Source organism: Bos taurus, chromosome 23 (assembly GCF_002263795.3).
Source record: "Bos taurus isolate L1 Dominette 01449 registration number 42190680 breed Hereford chromosome 23, ARS-UCD2.0, whole genome shotgun sequence".
NCBI classification, from domain to species: Eukaryota; Metazoa; Chordata; class Mammalia; order Artiodactyla; family Bovidae; genus Bos; species Bos taurus.
The window spans coordinates 40,836,535-40,856,401 of record NC_037350.1 but is presented as its reverse complement, the minus strand read 5'-3'; the positions used below and the strand labels follow the sequence as shown (position 1 = coordinate 40,856,401).

The window sequence follows — 19,867 nt, the reverse complement described above, 5'->3', positions numbered from 1 at the left end:
AAATAGTGCTGAAATGAACACTGGGGTGCATGTATCTTTTTGAATTATGGTTTTCTCTGGTTATATGTCCGGAATGGGATTGCTGGGTCATATGGTAGTTCTATTTTTAGATTTTTGAGCAATTCCCATACTGTTCTCCATAATGCATGTATCAATTTACATTCCCACAATCCTGTCGAATTAGACTCTTCACAGTTTGGCCCCTAGAGCACCATATGTAATTAGTCATAAGTCTCCATTCACCATCAGGAGTCTTAATAACAGTTTAGACCTTATATATATTCCTTCAATGGCTACCATTTCTAAACTTCAAATTAATGACGTTTTACTGTGGACTTACTCTGAGATTGCATACTTGTGTCTTTCTGGAAATTTCATACTTGCTTAGTTTATAGGACTTTGGGGGGAGTAGGGGTGGTAGGCTTGTGGTGACTTACACCACAAGTCACTCTGAACATCAACCTGGGATCTCCTTACCCAGCACCCTCTAATGTATAGCTTCTGTCAGCCATTCTCTAAGTGTGTGTCCAGACCAGCAGTGCCAGTATCAGCTGAGAACTTGTGAGAAGTTCTCAGGCCTCATCTCGGACCTAGTGAATGGGAAGCCCTGAAGGTGAAATTAACAAGCCCTCCGAGTAACCTGGGTCTGTTCTCAAGCTTGAGAGGCACTGGCTTCTAGAGTCGAGGCTCAGCACACACAGGCTGGGTCCATGTGCCAGAGCCATCTTTTGACACCCACAAAACAGCTTCTCTGAGTTTGTCAGGGACAGTGACAGCCCAGGCTGGTGGTCCTGATGCTCTGAGGTTCTTATTTTTCCATTGATGGCCAGAGCTTTTGTAGGTAAGGCTAGAAGTTCAATTTATAGCCAGCAGAGACCCCATGAAGTTCACAGACTTACATAGGTTCTGCACCCCTGACTTCAGCTCATTCCTCTGATCAGCTAAGCATCTTGTGGTTCAGAGCAGCTGTTTTCTTTGCTATCTGTCTAATGGAGTTTCACAAACAGGTTTTTCCCGCTTGCCTAGAGTCCTAAACCCAGTGGAAACCTGTCAGTTGTTTGGATCCTGCCACTTTGTCTGGTTTCCTTCCAGCTGCCTCATTTTACGGTTTAATCGCTGAATTTGCACATCTTTGCTACTGAAGTTCGGAAAGAAGCCACAGCAGGGTGTTGGCCACCGCCAAGAGGCTGGACTTGAGCTGGGTTTCTATTTATTGTGATCCATGTGGGCTTCCGAGAGGCAGAGGGCTGAGAAATCCAAGACACTCCCTGGGATAGGTGAAGAGTAAGGTGTGACCAGTTCATTTTGTCTTGTCATCTGCTGGGGACGTGACACAAAGCATTTTAAAGGTAGAAACAGCTTTAGAGGCTGTCAGGTATTGAACATTTATCTTCTGGGCATGGTATATCTGTAATATCTAATCCCTGGAATGGTCTAGGTATTAAGTAGCTGTTATCTTCTTTGGACAGGTGTGTTAGTCAGAATTCTCCAGAGAAACAGAACCAGTAGGGTGTGTGTGTGTGTGTGTGTGTGCACATGTGTGTTTAGATAGAAGTAGATTTATTATACGGAGAAGGCAATGGCACCCCACTCCAGTACTCTTGCCTGGCAAATCCCATGGACGGAGGAGCCTGGTAGGCAGCAGTCCATGGGTCGCTAGGAGTCAGACACGACTGAGCGACTTCACTTTCACTTTTCACTTTCATGCATTGGAGAGGGAAATGGCAACCCACTCCAGTGTTCTTGCCTGGAGAATCCCAAGGACGGGGGAGCCTGGTGGGCTGCCGTCTATAGGGTCACACAGAGTCGGACACGTCTGAAGCGACTTAGCAGCAGCAGCAGCAGATTTATTATAAGGAAATAAATTGGTTCATGTGATGATGGGACTGAAAAAAATTGCAAGATGTGTCGGGTGAATTGGCAAGCTGGAGGCCTAGGAGAGCTGATTGTGTGGTTCCAGGCTTGAGTTCGAAGACCTGAGAGCCAGGGAGAGCCAGTGTTTCAGTTGGAGTCAGTATCACAGTTCTAAGGCAGTCACTGAGGAAGAATCCTCTCCCTTGGGGAAGTCTCAGCCTTTTTGTGCTACTCAAGCCTTCAAGTGATTAGGTGAGGCCCATCCACATGTGGGAGAGCAATCTGCTTTACTCTGATTTGCATATTAATCTCATCCACAAAGGGCTTCCCAGGTAGTACCAGTGGTAAAGAATCTGCCTGCCAGTTTAAGAGACATGGGTTCAGTCCCTGGATTGGGAAGCTCCCCTGGAGGAGCGTATGGCAACCCACTCTAGTATTCTTACCTGGAGAACCCCATGGACAGAGGAGCCTGGTGGGCTACAGTCCATAGGATTGCCTAGAGTTGGACACGTCTGAAGTGATTTAACACACACACACTCTTATAACCAAAATACCCTCTCAGAAACACCCAGGACAATTTTTGACCAAAGGCCACTCCACAGCCCAGTCAAGTTGACATATAACATTATCACACCTGTGAGGAGACTGAAGCTTTGAGACCTTAGTGATTTGCTCAGCATCACACTGCTGGTGGCGGGCAAAGCCAGCTCTGAAACCAAGGCCTGTTGACCTCCTGTGTTCCACGCCTTCCCTTGATCACCCTCATTTAGAAAATGTGGAGACTCAGAGGGTGAGGGCTCGCTGAAGTCACCAAGAATGCAGGGTTGGCCCAGCATTCCTGGTCCGCCCCTTTCCCACCCCAGTGCCTTGGGGGGAGCTTCAGCTTAATCTGTGCTTATAGCTTGGCCTTTCCCTCAGGGCTCCCAAGCTTGTGTTCCAGTGAAGAGATCAGAGTCAGTACCTGATGAACCCTGAGGAAGGGGAGGGATTTGAAGAACCAGATGAGTTCACTGTCCATACCCAAAATAGTCTGGACTCTGTAGTGCTTCCCAGGCAGGACCTAAAAACAAAAAAGTCCTGTGGTGAGGTTGGCTGGAATCACTGTTATCTCTTTACTCAGGGCCAAAGTTTTAACCGTTGTAATTGATAAAGACCAAGAGAGCATACTTCTCCAGTTTGAGGAGAGAATGATAGAGGTGGGGCTGATTCAGAGTAACCCCCAACCCCCTGTTTGTCTCCACCCAGTCAGTAGAGCTCTCATCCACTTCACTGACCCTCCGCAAAGAGGGATCCATTGATCCGCAGATTTATTTTGTTGCTTTAATGCATTAGCTTAGGAATGGTTAGTTTAGGAATGGTCAGACCATTATTTGAAAAGACCTAAACAAAGTCATTCAAAAAATTGCACTTTTTTGAGGCTTGAAAAATCCCTCCACCAAATACATTTAGCCTAGTAAAAGGTAGAAATATAGAGGAAATAAAGATTACAAGAAATGCCATCTTTTAAAAAAATTATTAAAGCATGGTGATTTACAGTGTGTTAATTTCTGCTGCGCTGCAAAGTGATTCAGTTACACACACATATATATACTTTTCCATTATGATGTATTGTAGAATATTGAATATAGTTCCCTGTGCCATATAGTAGGACACTGTTGTTTACCCATTTTATGTGTAATAGTTAGCATCTGCTAATCCCAAACTCCCAGTCTAGCCTCCCTCCAACCCCTCCCTCTTGGCAGGCACAAGATGCCTGGTTCTCTGGGTCTGTGGGTCTGTCTCTGTTTGTAGATAAGGTCATTTGTGTCATATTTTAGATTCCATATATAAGTGGTACTGTATTTGTCTTTGAAAAAATAATCTATTTTTGGCTGTGCTGGGTCTTTGGTGCTGCGTGGGCTTTTCTCTGGCTGTGGCGAGCAGGGGCTAGTCTCCAGCTGCGGTGCGCAGGCTTCTCATTGCAGTGACTTCTCTTGTTGCCGAGCGTGGGCTCCAGGGTGTGCAGGCTCAGTGGTTGTGGCTCCTGGGCTCTGGCACGCAGGCGCAATACTTGTGGTGCATGGGCTTAGTTGCTCCACAGCACGTGGGATCTTCCTGGATCTGGGATTGACCCTACGCACCTGCAGTGGCAAGTGGCTTCTTTACCACTGAGCCACCAGGGAAGCCCCTGTCTTTCTCGTTTTGACTTGCGTCATTTGGTATGATCATCTGTAGGTCCGTCCATGTTGCTGAGATGGCATGATTTCCTTCTTTTTAAGGCTGTGTACTATTGCTCTGTGTGTGTGGAGAGAGCTTTATCCATTCATATGTCGACGGACAGGCTAGGTTCTCTCCGTGTCTTGGGTATTGTGAATAGTGCCACTATGAACAGAAGGGTGCGTGTTTCTCTTTAAATTAGAGTTTGGTCTGGATGTATGCCCAGGAGTGGGATAGCTGGATCACATGGCAACTCTATTTTTAGTTTTTTGAGGAACCTCCATACCCCATCCTCTTCCATAGTGGCTGCACCAATTTAGATTCTCACCAACAGTGTGGGAGAGTTCTTTTCTTCACACCCTATCATTTGTCATTTGTAGACTTTTTAATGATGTCCATTCTGACTGGTGTGAGGGGTACCTCATTGTAATTTTGATTGCATTTCTCTAATAACTAGGGATGATGAGCATCTTTTCATGTCCCTATTGACTATCAGTATGTCTTCTTTGGAGAAATGTCTATTTAGGCCTTTGGCCTATTTTTTGATGGGGTTGTTTGTTTGTTTTTGAGTCGTATGAACTGTTTGTATATTTAGAAAATTAAGGTCTTGTCAGTTGTATCATTTGCAAATAGTTTCTCCCAGTCCATAGGTTGTCTTTTTGTTATGATTATGTTTCCTTTGCTGAGCAAAAGCTTAGAAGCTTGATTAGGTCCCATTTCTGTTTTTGCTTCTATAGAAATGCCATCTTAAGATAACCACTGCTAATGTTTTGATATGTATGCTTCTAGACATTTTTAGAGTTGACTCTTAACTAGGGTTCTAATCTCATTCATCCATTATTACAGCTGTGTGACCTTGAACAAGTCATTCCACCTTTCTGAGCCTCCCTCTTTGTTTTTCCCCACCTACAAAGTATCAACTTCTGGTACTTGTGGTGCTTGAATAGAAAAATGAAATTTGTAAGAACCCCTTGTTCATAGTTGGTGCTCGATTAGTCCCCTCTGTCCACTACATGCTTGTTTTCACTGCCCCTTCCTTTAGGGCTGGGCAGCTGTTTTTAAGAAGAGGTCATGCTGACAGTTCACAGATCGAATCATCACTCATGTCATGTGATACCTCTTCTACTAAAAGACTTCAACACTCTTGGAAAACAAAACAAGGAACCCTTGAAATATTTGCATGTTTAAAAAAAAAAAAAAAAACAACCTCCCTGCAGCTGTGCCTGTTCATGAATGAAAGTTACATGCATGTCTCTGCCTCCTGAGAACATGAAAGGATGCTTTGAACCTCCTTTGGAGATTACCTGTAAATGTAGTCGGGGGCACACTCCTTTGCCCTAAGGTGTTGTGTGACGTTGGGTTGCACTGGTTGCACTGTAGCCCTGCCTGCTGGCCACGCGTTGTCTGTTTCATAAATCCCACCCTGGCACAGTGAGTAGATGGGGTGCTATGTATGGTTTCCTCTCCCAAGCACATCATGCAGTCCTGTTAACTGTGGACATCTTGACATCTGTGGACATCCTGGGAGGAGAAGAGCTTGTTTTCTGGGGGTCCCTAGAGCGCAGGCTTTCTGAGTCAGGCCTCATCACTGACCACACAGGTGTGACATTTGCAGAAGCCCGCACGAGCAGTCACGAACTATTCACAAGTGAGATCAAGACTTAAGAACACGCTTGTGTGTGTGTGTGTGTGTGTAGGTGTGCACACATATTTTAAGTCAGGCCATGCTAGGGACCTTCTTATTGGGAGCATGAGTGTATTTAATCTTCTTTGTTTCTGGCCATACTGCATGGCGTATGGGATATTAGTTCCCTGCCAGGGATCGAACCCATGCTCCCTGCAGTGGACGCTTGGGCATCTTAACCACAGACTGCCAGGGCCAGTCCCTATTTACTCTTTTGAGGTTATAAGTTTGAAACCCTATTGTGGAGAACTGGTTTTGATAAAAAGATAAAGCAATTTAAAAATAATTGGCAAGTCAAGTGAAGGGCATAGAGGGGTTGCACCTTTGAAAGAGAAAGTAAAAATATGCGGTAAATTTGAAGCACCAACAAGACACACGGCCATGTGTGTGACTGTATTCACATGAAGAGCTTTGGCCACGTGCCCTTTATGGAGAGCCTGCTTCTGAAATAAATCCTTGCCTGTGACCCCATGGTCCTCCCGGGTCAGGAAAGCCAGACATGAATGATGCACTTGATGGAGGAGGTAATTGCAGTCAGTAAATATTCATAAAAACAAGAAATTGAACCCCCACCCCTGCCTTTTGATCAGAATTGCAATGAAGCAGTGTTTGAGATTCAACCAGCCAATCCTAAAGAAAATCAGTCCTGAATATTCATTGGAAGGACTGATGCTGAAGCTGAAACTTCAATACTTTGGCCATCTGATGTGTAACTGACTCATTGGAAAAAACCCTGATGCTGGGAAAGATGGAAGGCGGGAGGAGAAGTGGATGACAGAGGATGAGATGGTTGGATGGCATCACTGACGTGGTGGACATGAGTTTGAGTAGGCTCTGGGAGTTGGTGATGAACAGGGAGGCCTGGCGTGCTGCAGTCCATGGGGTTGCAAAGAGCTGGACACGACTGAGCAACTGAACTGAGTGTTTGAGGTCTAGCTCCTGGAAGGACAGGCTTAAAAGCAGACCAGAAAAGGAGGATTGAGTCGTAGGGACCCACGTCCTCAGTCAGAGATGCTGTTTGTAAGGTGGTTCCTCTCAGTTCCACGGAGATGCCCTCTACCTTCCTGCCATCACCACATGGGTAGCTCGGGTGGCCTGGGTCTTCTGCATCCTTCCCAAAGTGTGTCCCCTCTCCTGGGGACAGGCAGCACCTGAGCACTGACCTGGCTTCCCAGGGCCTCTGCTTCCTTGCTTTTCTCTGTTGGGTGGGCAGCTACCCCAGGCCACGTGGCTGGCCTTTTCCTCCTCGGACCTCACACAGGCCACACTGCCAACAGCAGGTAGCAGCCTGGTTATTTTGTGCTTCTCGTGCTTGTAAGAAAACCCAGTAGGTCTGTGTCCTGTGGTTTTGTACTGGGTCCCTGGTGTTGAAACATAACCCCCGTGGCCAAACTGTGCCAGCAGCCCACAGTGATGGGCAGTGAGCCAGTGCAGGGCGCTCTGTGGGTCAAGGGGGTGCCGGGAGCCTGTGTTTGACTTGAAGGAAACTGGGGACCTTACAAGACAGTGACAAGGAGACACAAGGCTTGAAATACAAAGGAGCAAACTCAGTGTCCTTTGAGGCTCATAAAATACTAGTGCTCTTGTGCTAAATAAGTTTCACTTCATGTCGAGCAGCGGGGAGAGGGGATGACTGAATGCTAGTTATGTGGGGATGGCCAGTGGCCAGGCATGTTGTACGAGGGCTGGTGGAGATGAGGTCCAGCCCCCCGATCCTGCCTGCTCAGTGGTTCCTGCATCCTAAGTGGAGTACTGATGCCCAGTGGGGGAGCGTGGGCGGGTGGTGGGGGCGGCGGGGTTGGGGGGCGGGGGTGTACTGGCCTGAAACATGACTGACGGGGCCTGGGAATAGCAGGTGCAGTGGTGAGGGAGGGTATTAGCACAAGTTGGAGTGCCCGATGCAGCGAGGCCAAACAAACGGAAACATTGGAGTTTGGAGCAGAGAAAGGTTAATTGCAGGGCCATGCAAGAGACAGTGGCTCGTGCCCTAAAAAACCCTAAGCTCCTGGAAGGGTTTTGGCAAAGCACTTTTAAAAGCCAGGTTGGAGTGTGGGGGGCAGATTGCAGGGTCACGTGATCAGCTTGTGCACAATTATCTGATTGGTTGACGGTGAGGGAACAGGGTGATGTCACAGGGGTTCATGTTATTGGTCCTTAGGTTCCAGGAGGCCTGGGGCTATGTGCTCATGGTCATCAAATATTAGTAGAGTAGTTAACATCTTCTGTTTGGTGGTGGGTTTTCATACCTGCAAAGCGACTCAAGAACTGTGCATCAAATAGGGGCTTCTCTGGTGGCTCAGATGGTAAAGAATCTGCCTGCAATGCAAGGGACCTAGGGTCAATCCCTGGGTCAGGAAGATCCCCTGAAGAAGGGAATGGCAGCCCACTCCAGTATTCTTGCCTGGAGAATTCCATGGCCAAGAGGAGCCTGGCAGGCTACAGTCCACAGGGTCACAAAGAGTTGGACACGACTGAGCAACTAACACTTTCACTTTTCACTTTCATATCTGCAAAGCAACTCAGGAACTGTGCATCAAATACTATTATCTAGGTACTTCAGAGAGGAGCTTGAGCAGACAATACGGGGGCTGGCCTGTCTCCCAGGAAGGGCCCCATGGGGTCCTGCTGGGTTGCAGTTCCTCTCTTTTTTCCTGATACTCCTCATTCTTGAGGAGAACAAGGTTTTGAACAAGAAAAGGAATAAAAGTTCAGAGAAGGAGGTTAATCGTAAACTTGACAGAGCTACCCACACGGTCCGGCTTGGTCACAAGGGGAGTGCTGGGCCTGGACTCTGCTGGGTGTGGCCGGAGGGGGCCAGGCCAGCAGATACCATCTCATTCCCCTGGGGGGAGATGGAGGGGGCAGGCAATGGCCTGGCCCAGCTCCCACTGACCTCCTCTCTCTGCTCTTCCCCTTTTTGAAGGACGGAGGCTGCACGTGTCCAGGAGATGTCGCCAAAGCCTTTGGTAAGAGGCCGTGGAGGGGCGGGAGCGTGCAGGGGTTGGGGGGGAAGGGTGAGCTCCGTGTGGGGTTGCTGGAGGGAGGGGGCAGACACGTTCGGAGAGGATCGGGGCCAATCCTGAGTTTCCTCTCCTTGGATCTCAGCCTCTGATTGGGCCACATCCTGGCATCCTTTGGTTCTAGCCCAGTGCCCAGGGATAGATAGTGGGCAGAGTCCAGAAGTCACCACTGAGAGGGCTCAGGGGACCCGTTGGAAGGGGACTGTACCAGGTCTGATGCCCCCCGAAACTTCAGCGAGGGGGTGTTTGGAGCCTAACCTGGGGTTAATATCCCCAGGGAGGGACTGAGATCCCAGCCGCAGTTTCACTTACCAGATGCTGAGGAGCCTGTTTCCCACTGGGGGCAGCAGCGTCCGGCTGTGGTCTGGTGGGGCTGGACCACGGGCCGGCTGGCCAGGTGTTTCCTTGGGAAGGCACTGGGCCATGCAGCATCTCTGCAGGCTGTGCCCCGTGCCCGCCACTGAACCTTTGCCAGCTGCAGTCCACAGCTGTGAGGTGTACCAGCCGGAGGCAGCCCTTCCTTCCTTTCCTGATGCCAGGACCGGGTTTGCTGCTGGTTTATTTTTTTCTTTTTCGCTGGAGGGAATTTTCTGCCTTGGGCACCCCTCAGAGATGCCGCTGGCCCCTCCTCTCACCTTAAGAGGTGATATCCCCTCTTGTCCTTCTTTATCACTGTTTTGGTTCAGTCCGTAAATCGTCTTAGGTTCATTATGCAGGGCAGTGTTCTTAGCAGCTAGGTTTCGTAGCAACCCTGGAGAACGTGCAGGGGACAGAGGCCCCCAGAGGCGAGTGACAAAGTAAGGGTCCCGCACTCGAGGGCAGAGTCGGGATTCCTGCTCCACTGGTCTTTCACTCACCTCTTATAATAACGATCAGCCGCCAGGGACGTTTCTCCTGTGGGGTTTTCAGCTGGATGTACTGAACACTGTGGGGTTTTCAGCTGGAAGTACTGAACACTGAGGGGTGTCTGTCTCGGGCTCCCCTCTAATAGGGCACACAGGCACCCTGTGCAGAGTGGTCTCTGGACTCGGGCTCTGAAGGCTTGTCTCCACCCCCATTCCAGGAAGTGTAGCCATGCCTTCGGATGGAGAGGAACCACTTTGGGAAAAAATGCTGGTTGGGAAAGGACACAAGAGCGTTCGGAAAGGGAAGTGATTGGAAGCCTCTTAAAAGCACTGCTTCCTGAGTTGTGGTCTTCAGGAGGCCTGACCGGACACCAGTTGTCCCTGCCCCCGTATCATCATGGCCGGGGGACCGAGGAGCTGGCATTTGTGTTGGGGACCCTGCGGGGAAGTCGTCAAAGCTTGCTGCCAAGTCGAGAGGCCCTTGCTTGCCTGATTCCCAGGCCCAGGGTCCAGCCCTGCAGAGCCGGCCTTCTGTGATGCTGGACGGAAGGGCCTGGGACACCCGAGGCACACCTCGAAGTCCTCTTACAAATATTTAAGCGACCAGCTGGAAGTGGTCAAGGCCAGTTTTTAGGGGAGTCTGTGCTTGCTCCTTCTGACCCTTCATCCTGACTGTGTAACACTTCTGTACCCTGGTATCCCCCAATTCTGAACGTAAACCCTCAGTAGGATGGTCAGGATGGTGAACGGTGACTGTTTCTCTTTCTTCCGTGTATGCCTTCTACTTTCCTGACAGCTAGTCATGCCACCTCTGCCATGTGCTGTGATAAACACTGAGGACAGAGCAGTGAGCCGGCCCTGGTCCTACCACTCCTGGTTCGGATCCAACATAACCTCCAAAGGCCACTGCAACAATCCAGTCTCCTCTGTACCTGTCCTGGAAGTTTCATGTCATTTGGTGGTTTATATGGGGTGTTGTTTACACTGGAAGTCAAATGTTTATCACAACAGAGGTGTGAGTCGAGTTTTACAGGAGATATCTTTAGACAGATGTGTGTATATGTTTGATGTACACAGACATACACATGTGTACACACAAACACACACCTATATACATATGTACAGATATCTCTCCTTCATGCCCAAGCTCTAGGGCAGGAAGTTCTGTCTGTTCTGAGGTCCCTTCCCATCTCTACAGAGTGTGAGAGTGCAGAGACCTTTAGGTTGACCAGATGCCCAATGGGGACATGGCAGAGGATTTATTGTATTAAGTATGAGATGGGACAACATGCTGAGATGCTGCTCACTTCTAAAGCTGCTCTGATTTTAAGAGAGACCTGTGGAAGATGGTCATAGGAAGTCAACAATAACCATTGAGGATTGCCACGTGTACCAGTCACCAAGCTTCAGTAGGCTGTGTTGCTCGGACTGTCTGGTGCCCGTCTGCCCTTAACTTTTTTCCCTGAGTAGGGAAGTCGAGCTTTTTCTCACTATAGCCAGGAGAGGGAGTGGGAGTTGGTAGTCCTTGCATCTTTCTGGAGCTGATTTTTCCCTGACTCTTTTCTCTGCTGCTTCTTTTTGTCCCCACTTTGGGGTACAGGGGCTGGAGCAGATTTTGTTATGCTGGGAGGAATGTTTTCGGGCCATACTGAGTGTGCCGGAGAGGTGATCGAGAGGAACGGACAGAAGCTCAAGCTCTTCTATGGGATGAGCTCAGAGACGGCGATGAAGAAACACTCCGGAGGGGTCGCGGAGTATAGGTATGTAGGGGTGGGAAGGGGAGTGGGCACAGCGCCATCACTGGTGAGGTTACATTCCCTTGCTTCTTACAGGAATGGGATGGAAATAGGTCTCAGAGAGTACAAGTTTATATTATGGTGACTTCCCTTGTAGCTCAGCTGGTAAAGAGTCCGCCTGCAATGCAGGAGACCCTGGTTCAATCCCTGGGTTGGGAAGATCCCCCAGGATTCTTGGGCTTCCCTGGTGGCTCAGCTGGTAAAAGAATCCACCTGCAATGTGGGAGACCTGGGGGATGGAAGTAGGTCTCAAAGAATACGAGTCTCTCTATATTATGGTACCAGGGGAAAGACCTGGGAAACACTTTTAAAATTAAGATATTTAAATAACTGTATGGCTTACCTTTTTTTAATTGAAGTATAGTTGATTTACAGCATTGTTAGTTTCAGGTGTGTGGCAAAGTGATTCAGTTGTACATACGTATACATTTTTTTTTCAGATTCTTTTTCCTTATAGGTTACTGCAAAATACTGAATAGAGTTCCCTGTGCTATACAGTAGGTCCTTGTTGGTTATCTGCTGTAAACACAGCAGTGTGTACATGTCAGTGCCAGACTCTGAGTCTGTCCCCATCTTCCTTCCTGGTAACCGTAAGTTTATTCATAAATTCATTTGTATCATTCTTTTCAGATTGTGCATAGAAGCCGTGTCATATGATATTTGTCTTTTTCTGACTTCTTAGTAGGTCTATTCATGTTGCTGCAAATGGCATTATTTCATTTTTAATTGCTGAGTAATATTCCATCGTGTACATGTTATATGTACCACATATTCTTTATCCATTTATCTGTCGATGGACATTTAGGATGCTTCCATGTCCCGTCTATTGTAGACAGAGCTGCAGTGAATGCTGGGGTACATGTATCCTTTAGAACCATGTTTTCCCCAGATACATGTCCAGGAGTGGGGCTGGATCATATGGCAGCTCCACTTTTAGTCTCCTAAGGAGTCTCCATACTGTTTCCATAGTGGGTGTACCAGTTTGCATTCCCACCAACGGTGTAGGAGGGTTCTCTTTTCTCCACACCCTTTCTAGCATTTACTCTTTGTAGACTTTGTGATCATGGCCATTGTGACTGGTGTGAGAGGTGATCTCTAATATTGAGCCACATGAGCTATTTGTAAATTTTGGAAAGTAATCCCTTGCTAGTTGCCATCATTTGCAAATATTTTCTTCCATTCTGTGGGTTGTCTTTTCATTTTGATTATGGTTTCCTTTGCTGTGCAGAAACTTTTTTGAGTTTAATTCAGTTCGGTTCAATTCAGTCACTCAGTCGTGTCCGACTCTTTGTGACCCCATAAATCGCAGCATGCCAGGCCTCCCTGTCCATCACCAGCTCCCGGAGTTCACTCAGACTCAGGTCCGTCGAGTCAGTGATGCCATCCAGCAGTTTATTTTTATTCCTGTTACTCTAGGAAATGGGTCAAAAGATATTGTTGTGATTTATGTCAAAGAGTTTTACTTATGTTTTCCTCTGAGTTTCATAGTATCAGGTCTTACATTTAGGTCTTAAATCCATTTGGAGTTTCTTTTTGTGTATGACGTTATGTAATTGACCATAGGTGAGTGGATTTATTTCTGAGCTTGCTGTCCTGTTCCATTTACCTACATCTGTGTTTGTGCCAGTACCATATTCTTTAGATAACTGTAGCTTTGTATATAGTATAGTCTGAAGTCAGGGGGGCCTGATTCCTCTAGCTTCATTTTTCTTTCTCAAGATCACTTTGGCTATTTGGGGTCTTTTGTGTCTACATACAAATTGTAAGAATTTTTTGTTGTTGTTCTGTGAAAAATGTCATTGCTAATTTGATAGAGATTGCGTTGAATGTGTAGATTGCATTGGGTAGTATAAGCAAGTTGACAATATTGATTCCTCCAATCCAAGAACACGGTTTCTTTCCATCTATTTATGTCATCTTTGATTAGAAAACCCATCCTGGCCTCTCTCAAAACAGCCATAATTTTTATCCAACTAGCACTGGCAGTGTTTGGGGTCGAGTTGGAAATGGAATTAGGGGTATGCGTGAGTAGTTATGACTTTTGTTGCCAGCCCTGGAGGGGACCCATTAGGCTTCCAGGGGGCTAGGGCAGAATATCCCAGCCTCGTCCTGAGAGAGCCCCTGTGGAGCCTGGCGTGAGTCAGGCTGAAGGGTCTCCCACCGCATGTGAGATGGGGTGGGTGAGACCCCCTCCCGGAGGTCAGACCTTTGGGAAGAATGCCCGGTGTCACCTGCAGCAGCTCCCACCGGACTCGCCCCGCCTGCAAGTTTAGACAGCTGACACAGGCAGCATTTGTAGGCATCTAATCCTATCAGTCTGTGGAAGGGATGCTCACATCTGCTTATCTGCTCCACTTCCGTTTTAATTGTGTGTACGTGTGTTTGAAGAACGCTGTGGCAGAATTTACTCACCACCTCGCCCTGCTCTGTAGAGCCTGCCGTTGCGTCTCATCAGAGTTGGCAGTGATGACAGGCTGCACCATGTGGATGGGACAGGAGCTCGGGAATTCTGGCCCCCTGCCATGGGCCGATACCCTCCATTTCCTACCACTTATTCCACACCCAAAAGCTTACCATGAGGACGTGGGATTTGGATGCATTATGTAATTTCTGAGCCAAGCTCAAGGTACACAGTTCAGTCACTGAGATATTTCAGGTGGGCAGGCTGGTGGGAGGGGTGGGGTCCCCCCCCCAGAGCTCTGTTCCTCGGTACTGGTAGTCTAACTTCACTCCTCTTTCTCTGCAGTCTTTTTCTCTCTTGGGGGGAATCGCAATAAGAAAAAGATGTTGTAGTTATGGGGACAGCGGGGTGGGAACAAGGAGCTGGGGGCTACATTCATACCTTCATCCTGGAAGCTGCAGACAGTTTAGGACAAGAGGGACACCCCCGTCCCACGCGGCCTCCAAAGGCCTCTTTCTCCTGTGTGATGACTGGTGGAGGAGGCTGGATAGTGTCGGGGGAGAGAGAGAAAGGGGTTTACTGCCTCCCCTTCAACCTGAACCTCTGCCAAGCAGCTTAATGCTTTACCAGTACCACTGTTCAAGGGCCTGTGCTGGTCTGGGAGAGGAGCCATGGCGATTGCATGACAGCCAGATGCTTTGCCTGGAGGACTTTTTTTGCCCTCTAGCCACTGCATCTGTTTTGGGTTTCTAAGAAAAGCAGGTAGGGAAGGCCGGACCAGGCTAGAGCACGAACAGAAACCAAGGAGCTGAACAAAAAACCATCTTCTGTGATTCCAGCAGGGTTTAGACAAAACAGAAAATAGAAGATTTGGGAGTACCAAGACTCAGTTCCGGAAGTGGATTCAATCAAATCTTAGACACGGAAGGAAAGTGCTGAAGGAGTGAGAAGCGTAATCCAGAGGCAGCGTGAGCCCTCTAGGCTGCATCTGTGTTCTGTCTCTGCACCACCCCCGCCCCCCCATCATCTAATCTCCTCCTAAGACTGGTTCTCTTACTTTGACGTTGTATTTAATTAAGGCAGAGTTATTTATGCTTTGCTAGTTCCTTCCCAGTCATTACCCATTTAGTTCTCACACTGTCCTTGGGAGACACATCAAAGCCCTTCATTTTACAGATGAGAAGACTTGGGCATCGATGATAAATGACTTGCAAAAGGTACCATCGCCACTTAGAGAAGAAGTGATGCTGAGGATCTGGAGGGTGTCTGTAAGCCTGGGGAGGCCATGGAAATGTTTGTTAAAAAATGAAATGGTTATCATTTCTGGCACTTGTTGGTCTGTGGTCAGAGAATACAGCAATACCAGTCATCTTGGGTGTGACCAGTGACTGGCTTCATAAACTTGCTGTAAACTAGCCACTAGGCCAGCCCTTGGTCTGGTCAATGGTTGTGTTTTTGTTTTTCCTTAATTTTTTTTGGACTCTAGTTGTTTGTTTACAATGTTGTGTTAGTTTCTGCTTTACAGCAAAGTAAATCAGCCATATGTATACCTATATCCCCTCTTTATTTGCATTTCCCTCCCATTTCTGCTTTGTAGATAAGTTCCTTTCTACCATTTTTCTAGATTCCACATATACGTGTTATTGCATATTTGTTTTTCTCTGACTTGACTTCACTGTGTATGACTGTCTGTAGGTCTATCCATGTTTTTGCATATGGTACAATTTCATTCCTTTTTATGGCTGAGTAGTAGTCCATTCTGTATGTGTACCACATCAGTAGCCATTCCTGTTGATGGACATTTAGGTTGCTTCCATGTCTGGGCTATTGTAAATAGTGCTGCAGTAAACATTGAGGTGCCTGTATCTTTTTTGAATTCAGGGTTTTCTCTGGTATATGCCCAGGAGTGGGATTGCTGGGTCATAGGGTAGCTCTATTTTTAGTTCTTTAAGGAACCTCCATACTGTTCTTCTTTAACCAAGGAAAGGTCTTTGCTTCAGGTAGGCTTATTCCAAGGTATTTTTATTTTTTGTTGCAATGGTAAAATGGTATTTCCTTAATTTCTCTTTCTGATCTTTCATTGTTAGTGTATAGGAATGCAAGAGATTTCTGTGCATTAATTTTGTATCCTGCAGCTCTACCAAATTCCTTGATTAGCACCGGTAGTTTTCTGGTGGCCTCTTTAGGATTTTCTGTGTATAGTCTCATCATCTGCAAACAGTTTTACTTCTTTTCCAGTTTGGATTCCTTTTATTTCTTCTCTGATTGCAGAGGCTAGGACTTCAAAAACTATGTTGAATAACAGTGGTGAGAATGGACATCCTTGTCTTGTTCTGGTCAATGGTTTAAACTACTAGATCTTACCTGAGGGTAGTCTTACATGTGTAGATTTCAATGCACAAGAGTTAATACCCTTTTGAAATTCTAGGTAATGACTTTTTGATCAAGAGATGCTGTTTTTTCATGTGAAGAGACCAGCTAAAGTTCCGGTATTTGGTAAATTGTTAGAATTTCCAGATTTCCTGACCCTTGGATGGGGGCTAGTTTTGTGTGGACTGGAGATTCCCTTCTTGTAATGTCCCTTCTAACACAAGTCTAGATGGTATCTTCAGAACCTGCAGTAAGGGGTGTGACGCGGAATCCGGCAGTGTTGCTTGGTGGCCTTGGGAAGAGTGGGACAGGCACTCAGCAGGACAGTCAGATGTGGTTTAACGTTTGTGCCATGAGCCAGACCTGAATTTCTAAGTGTCACCCAGAAAACATGAAGGATGCTTACCAAAGCCTTGGGTGTTGAGGAGGTCCTTAGTTCTGCTCTGGGTCCACCTTGCAGAGGCCCCACACCACGTCCAGGCATGGTGATTTGTGCAGATGCAGGGAGGTAAGCTGAGGGGTGCCCAACAGAGGCCGTGTGAGTGGAATCACTTACCTCACTCGTGGAGGTCTCCATGCAACCTCACAGTGCCCACTTGTCCATTTTCTCTGTCCCTTCTTCCTCTCTTGATCGTCTCTTGTGAAGATGCTCTGTCTGATGCCATTTGGAGGGCTGGCAGGGGTACGGGGGAAGGGCACACTCTGGGCTTGTTCTGTTATTGGTTAGGGTGGGCCAGCAGGAGAGGCCTTGGTGGGAGGTGGCCGTGAGGTCTGTTCCCCCACCCCATCGGTGTTCTGGACTCTGGGTCAGCTGGAGGCCCGTGTACAGATTAGCAGAGGATGGAAAGAGGGGGCTGGTTTCCGATGGAAGGTGTGGCGTACCTGTAGGAGGTGGTGGGGTGCGGGCCAGGTCTGCAACTCTTCCAGGAGTGCTGATGGAGACTTTGTGTTCCCAGCACTCTGGGCAGTCAGCAGCCAGGTTGTGCGTCTTGGGTGGGAGGAGTGCGTTCACCCGCGATGCTGGCCTGACCCACGTGGCGTGTGCAGCAAGGCTGAGGTCCTCCCAGGGTGGGTTGGAACAGAGAGTGGCATGCAGCTGCCCGAGTGCCTTGGGGTGGGTTCAAGTGCCAAAGCTGGGGATCCTGGCTGGGTAGTTCAGGGAAAAGAACCAGACTGAAAGAAACGCTTCCTTTTTCTTCCAGAGCCCCTGAGGGCAAGACTGTGGAAGTGCCTTACAAAGGGGATGTCGAGAACACGATTCTGGATATTCTCGGGGGACTGAGGTCTACCTGCACCTACGTGGGGGCCGCCAAACTCAAAGAGCTCAGCAGGAGGGCGACGTTCATCCGAGTGACCCAGCAACACAACACCGTGTTCAGCTAACCCTGAGGACGAGGCCACCTCCGGCCAGCGGAGGCATCCACACACGCCTGCTTTTCCATCTCCCTCCTCGTGTTAGGGCAGAGGTTCCAGCAGGTCCTGGGGTGTGGGGGCCGCCCCCTCTTCTCCCGTCACCTGGAGGCTGCGGGGCTCCCCTAGGTTGAGGGGCCCAGAAGTCAGGCACTCAGTGGGTCAGCGGTTAGAGCTTACCTGCCCGAAATGTGTAACCTCATTGTTAAAACGAGTACTCATGCCTTTTTTTTTTTTAAAGAAAAGTTTGACTTTAATATAATGCTATGAAGACTTGCTTGCGTGCTGGAGTTTGCATTTACAGGACCACATTGTTGGGGGAGCTGGGGGTTTTCTGCTTCCTTCCCATGATTGGCTGTTGGTGGTCAAGGTACCTGGGTGGGAAGGGTGGGGCCGCAGCCAGGGGAGCCAGCCCCCGCTCCATCCAGCTCACAGATGCTGCAGAAGAATGAGAGCAATCAACCGGACAGCTGAACTTGGTTTCCTCTAGGTGTCCCCAAGGTGCGGGGACACACTGTCGCCACATCTCTTACCCATGCCTCTGGGGAACAGGTCCTCTGTCACTGTGCTCACGCTGCTTTTAGTCTTGTCCTGGGTTTTCGTTAGGTTCATTTCCCTCCATCTCTCCCCTCTCCCCCTCAGTTCCAGGCTGTCCTCTCTCTCAAAAACAGAACATTATTTTGAAGTTCCAGGGGATTTTTCCATTGCAAGGTTATCCACTAAAAAGTTGGCAGGTAGAGTCCCAGTGAAAAAAAGCAGCTGAAGCCTTGACATTGGTTTAGAATCGGAGCTAGCGACCCCTCGTCACAGCGATGAATACTCCCCAGGAGGGACCCTGGGTGCTGCTAAGGGTCCATTCATTCATTGGTGACATTCGTACTTTCTTGGAGAAAAGACTCATGGCCTTGGTGGGAGTCCCACCCCAGTGCACGGTGACACTTGTCTAAACGGTGAACCCGTGTGCATTAATGACTGGCCACTTCTTTTGAAGCATTACTTGAGTATTAGGACTGGGAAGTGTATGCAGCTCAGGATGTTTTGCTTCATTTCCTTTTAAATGGGGCTAAAGAAGCAGATACAGGAGTTAATTTTTCTTTGACGAGACAAGTGACGGCCCTAGAGGAGAGAGGAGCCACTCATTCCTGCTGCATGAGAGCGAATTAACAACCTGATGCTCCTGGTGACTGACACTATATGAGGAATCCGAACAAACCACCACACTCCAGGGACTCACAGGCCTGAGTTTATAGTCTTTGTTGTTCATGCAGTTGCTCAGTTGTGTCCGACTCTCTGTGACCCCATGGACTGCAGCACATCAGGCTTCCCTTTCACTATGTCCCGGAGTTTGTTCAGATTCATGTCTGTTGAGTTGGTGATGCCATCCAACTATTTCATCCTCTGTCGCCCCCTTCTCCTGTCCTCAATCTTTCCCAGCATCAGGGTCTTTTCCAATGAGTCAGCTCTTTGCATAAGGTGGCCAAAGTATTGGAAAAACTTCAGCTTCAGCATCAGTCCTTCCAATGAATACTCAGGGTGGTTTTCCTTTGGGATTGACCAGTTTGAGCTCCTTGCTGTCCAAGGGACTCTCAGGAGTCTTCTCCAGCATCATGACTCAAAGGCATCAATTCTTCAGTGCTCAGCCTTCTTCATGGTCCAGTCTTAGAAGAATACATTCAAAAATCCAGCAACTTGAGCTCCATGGTAATACTTTTTCCTCCTAAATCCACCCAGAGTAATTCTTGTAGGAACATGAACGCCCACACACTCAAGGGTTTGAAGGATACTGAACCTCTGGCAGGATGTGTGTTGCTGCTGGAGGTACCCCACCTTTTCTGTCTGGTTGTCTGAGGTGTGAACCCCTGTACCTGTGCTAAATGTGTGTCACACTCGAGCCCTTGAGTTCATTAGTTTTAAGAGATCCTTCATGGCGAAAGAAGGGAAAGAAGTGGAGAAGTCTTAAAGCTCTTAAAAAGGGACTGCTAGTAAGTAGTCAGGAAACTTCCAGAACAGCATCCTTCATACTCCTGTCTTGGCTTGGGGCTGTCCAGTCCTATCCATGAGGACGTGTGCCTGCTTTATCCATCTTGTGCAAAGACTTTCCAGACTACCCGCTCTGTTTCCACCAAGGGGAGTGAGGCAGTTCCTCACTCACCTGGTTTTTAGGGAAGCGAAAACAGATCACAGAAGCCAGAACCTCATCAGGAACATGTTGAAGCAGAGGTTTCACTTCTAAGGCTCCCTGACCCTCTGCGGGTTCATCGCTGCCTCCAGTAGCAGTGGGCGTGGGGGAG

The 19,867-nt window shown here is 48.2% G+C and overlaps 1 protein-coding gene across 4 annotated transcripts in view; it reads left to right on the top strand.

The window, feature by feature from the left end:
* Positions 1-17,849, top strand: part of GMPR (guanosine monophosphate reductase) — a 60,830-nt gene extending 42,981 nt beyond the window's left edge. For 3 of the 4 annotated variants that reach the window (XM_010818485.4, XM_010818484.4, NM_001075977.1), the window contains 3 exons: positions 8,658-8,700; positions 11,200-11,359; positions 17,369-17,849. In XM_010818485.4, the coding sequence (XP_010816787.1) occupies positions 8,658-8,700; positions 11,200-11,359; positions 17,369-17,549 (384 nt within the window). In that variant the 3' untranslated portion in view covers positions 17,550-17,849. Of the gene's footprint in view, positions 1-8,657; positions 8,701-11,199; positions 11,360-11,835; positions 11,986-17,368 lie in introns of all 4 variants that reach the window. The other variant, XR_009492475.1, reaches the window with a different exon arrangement.
* Positions 17,850-19,867: the final 2,018 nt, after the last annotated feature.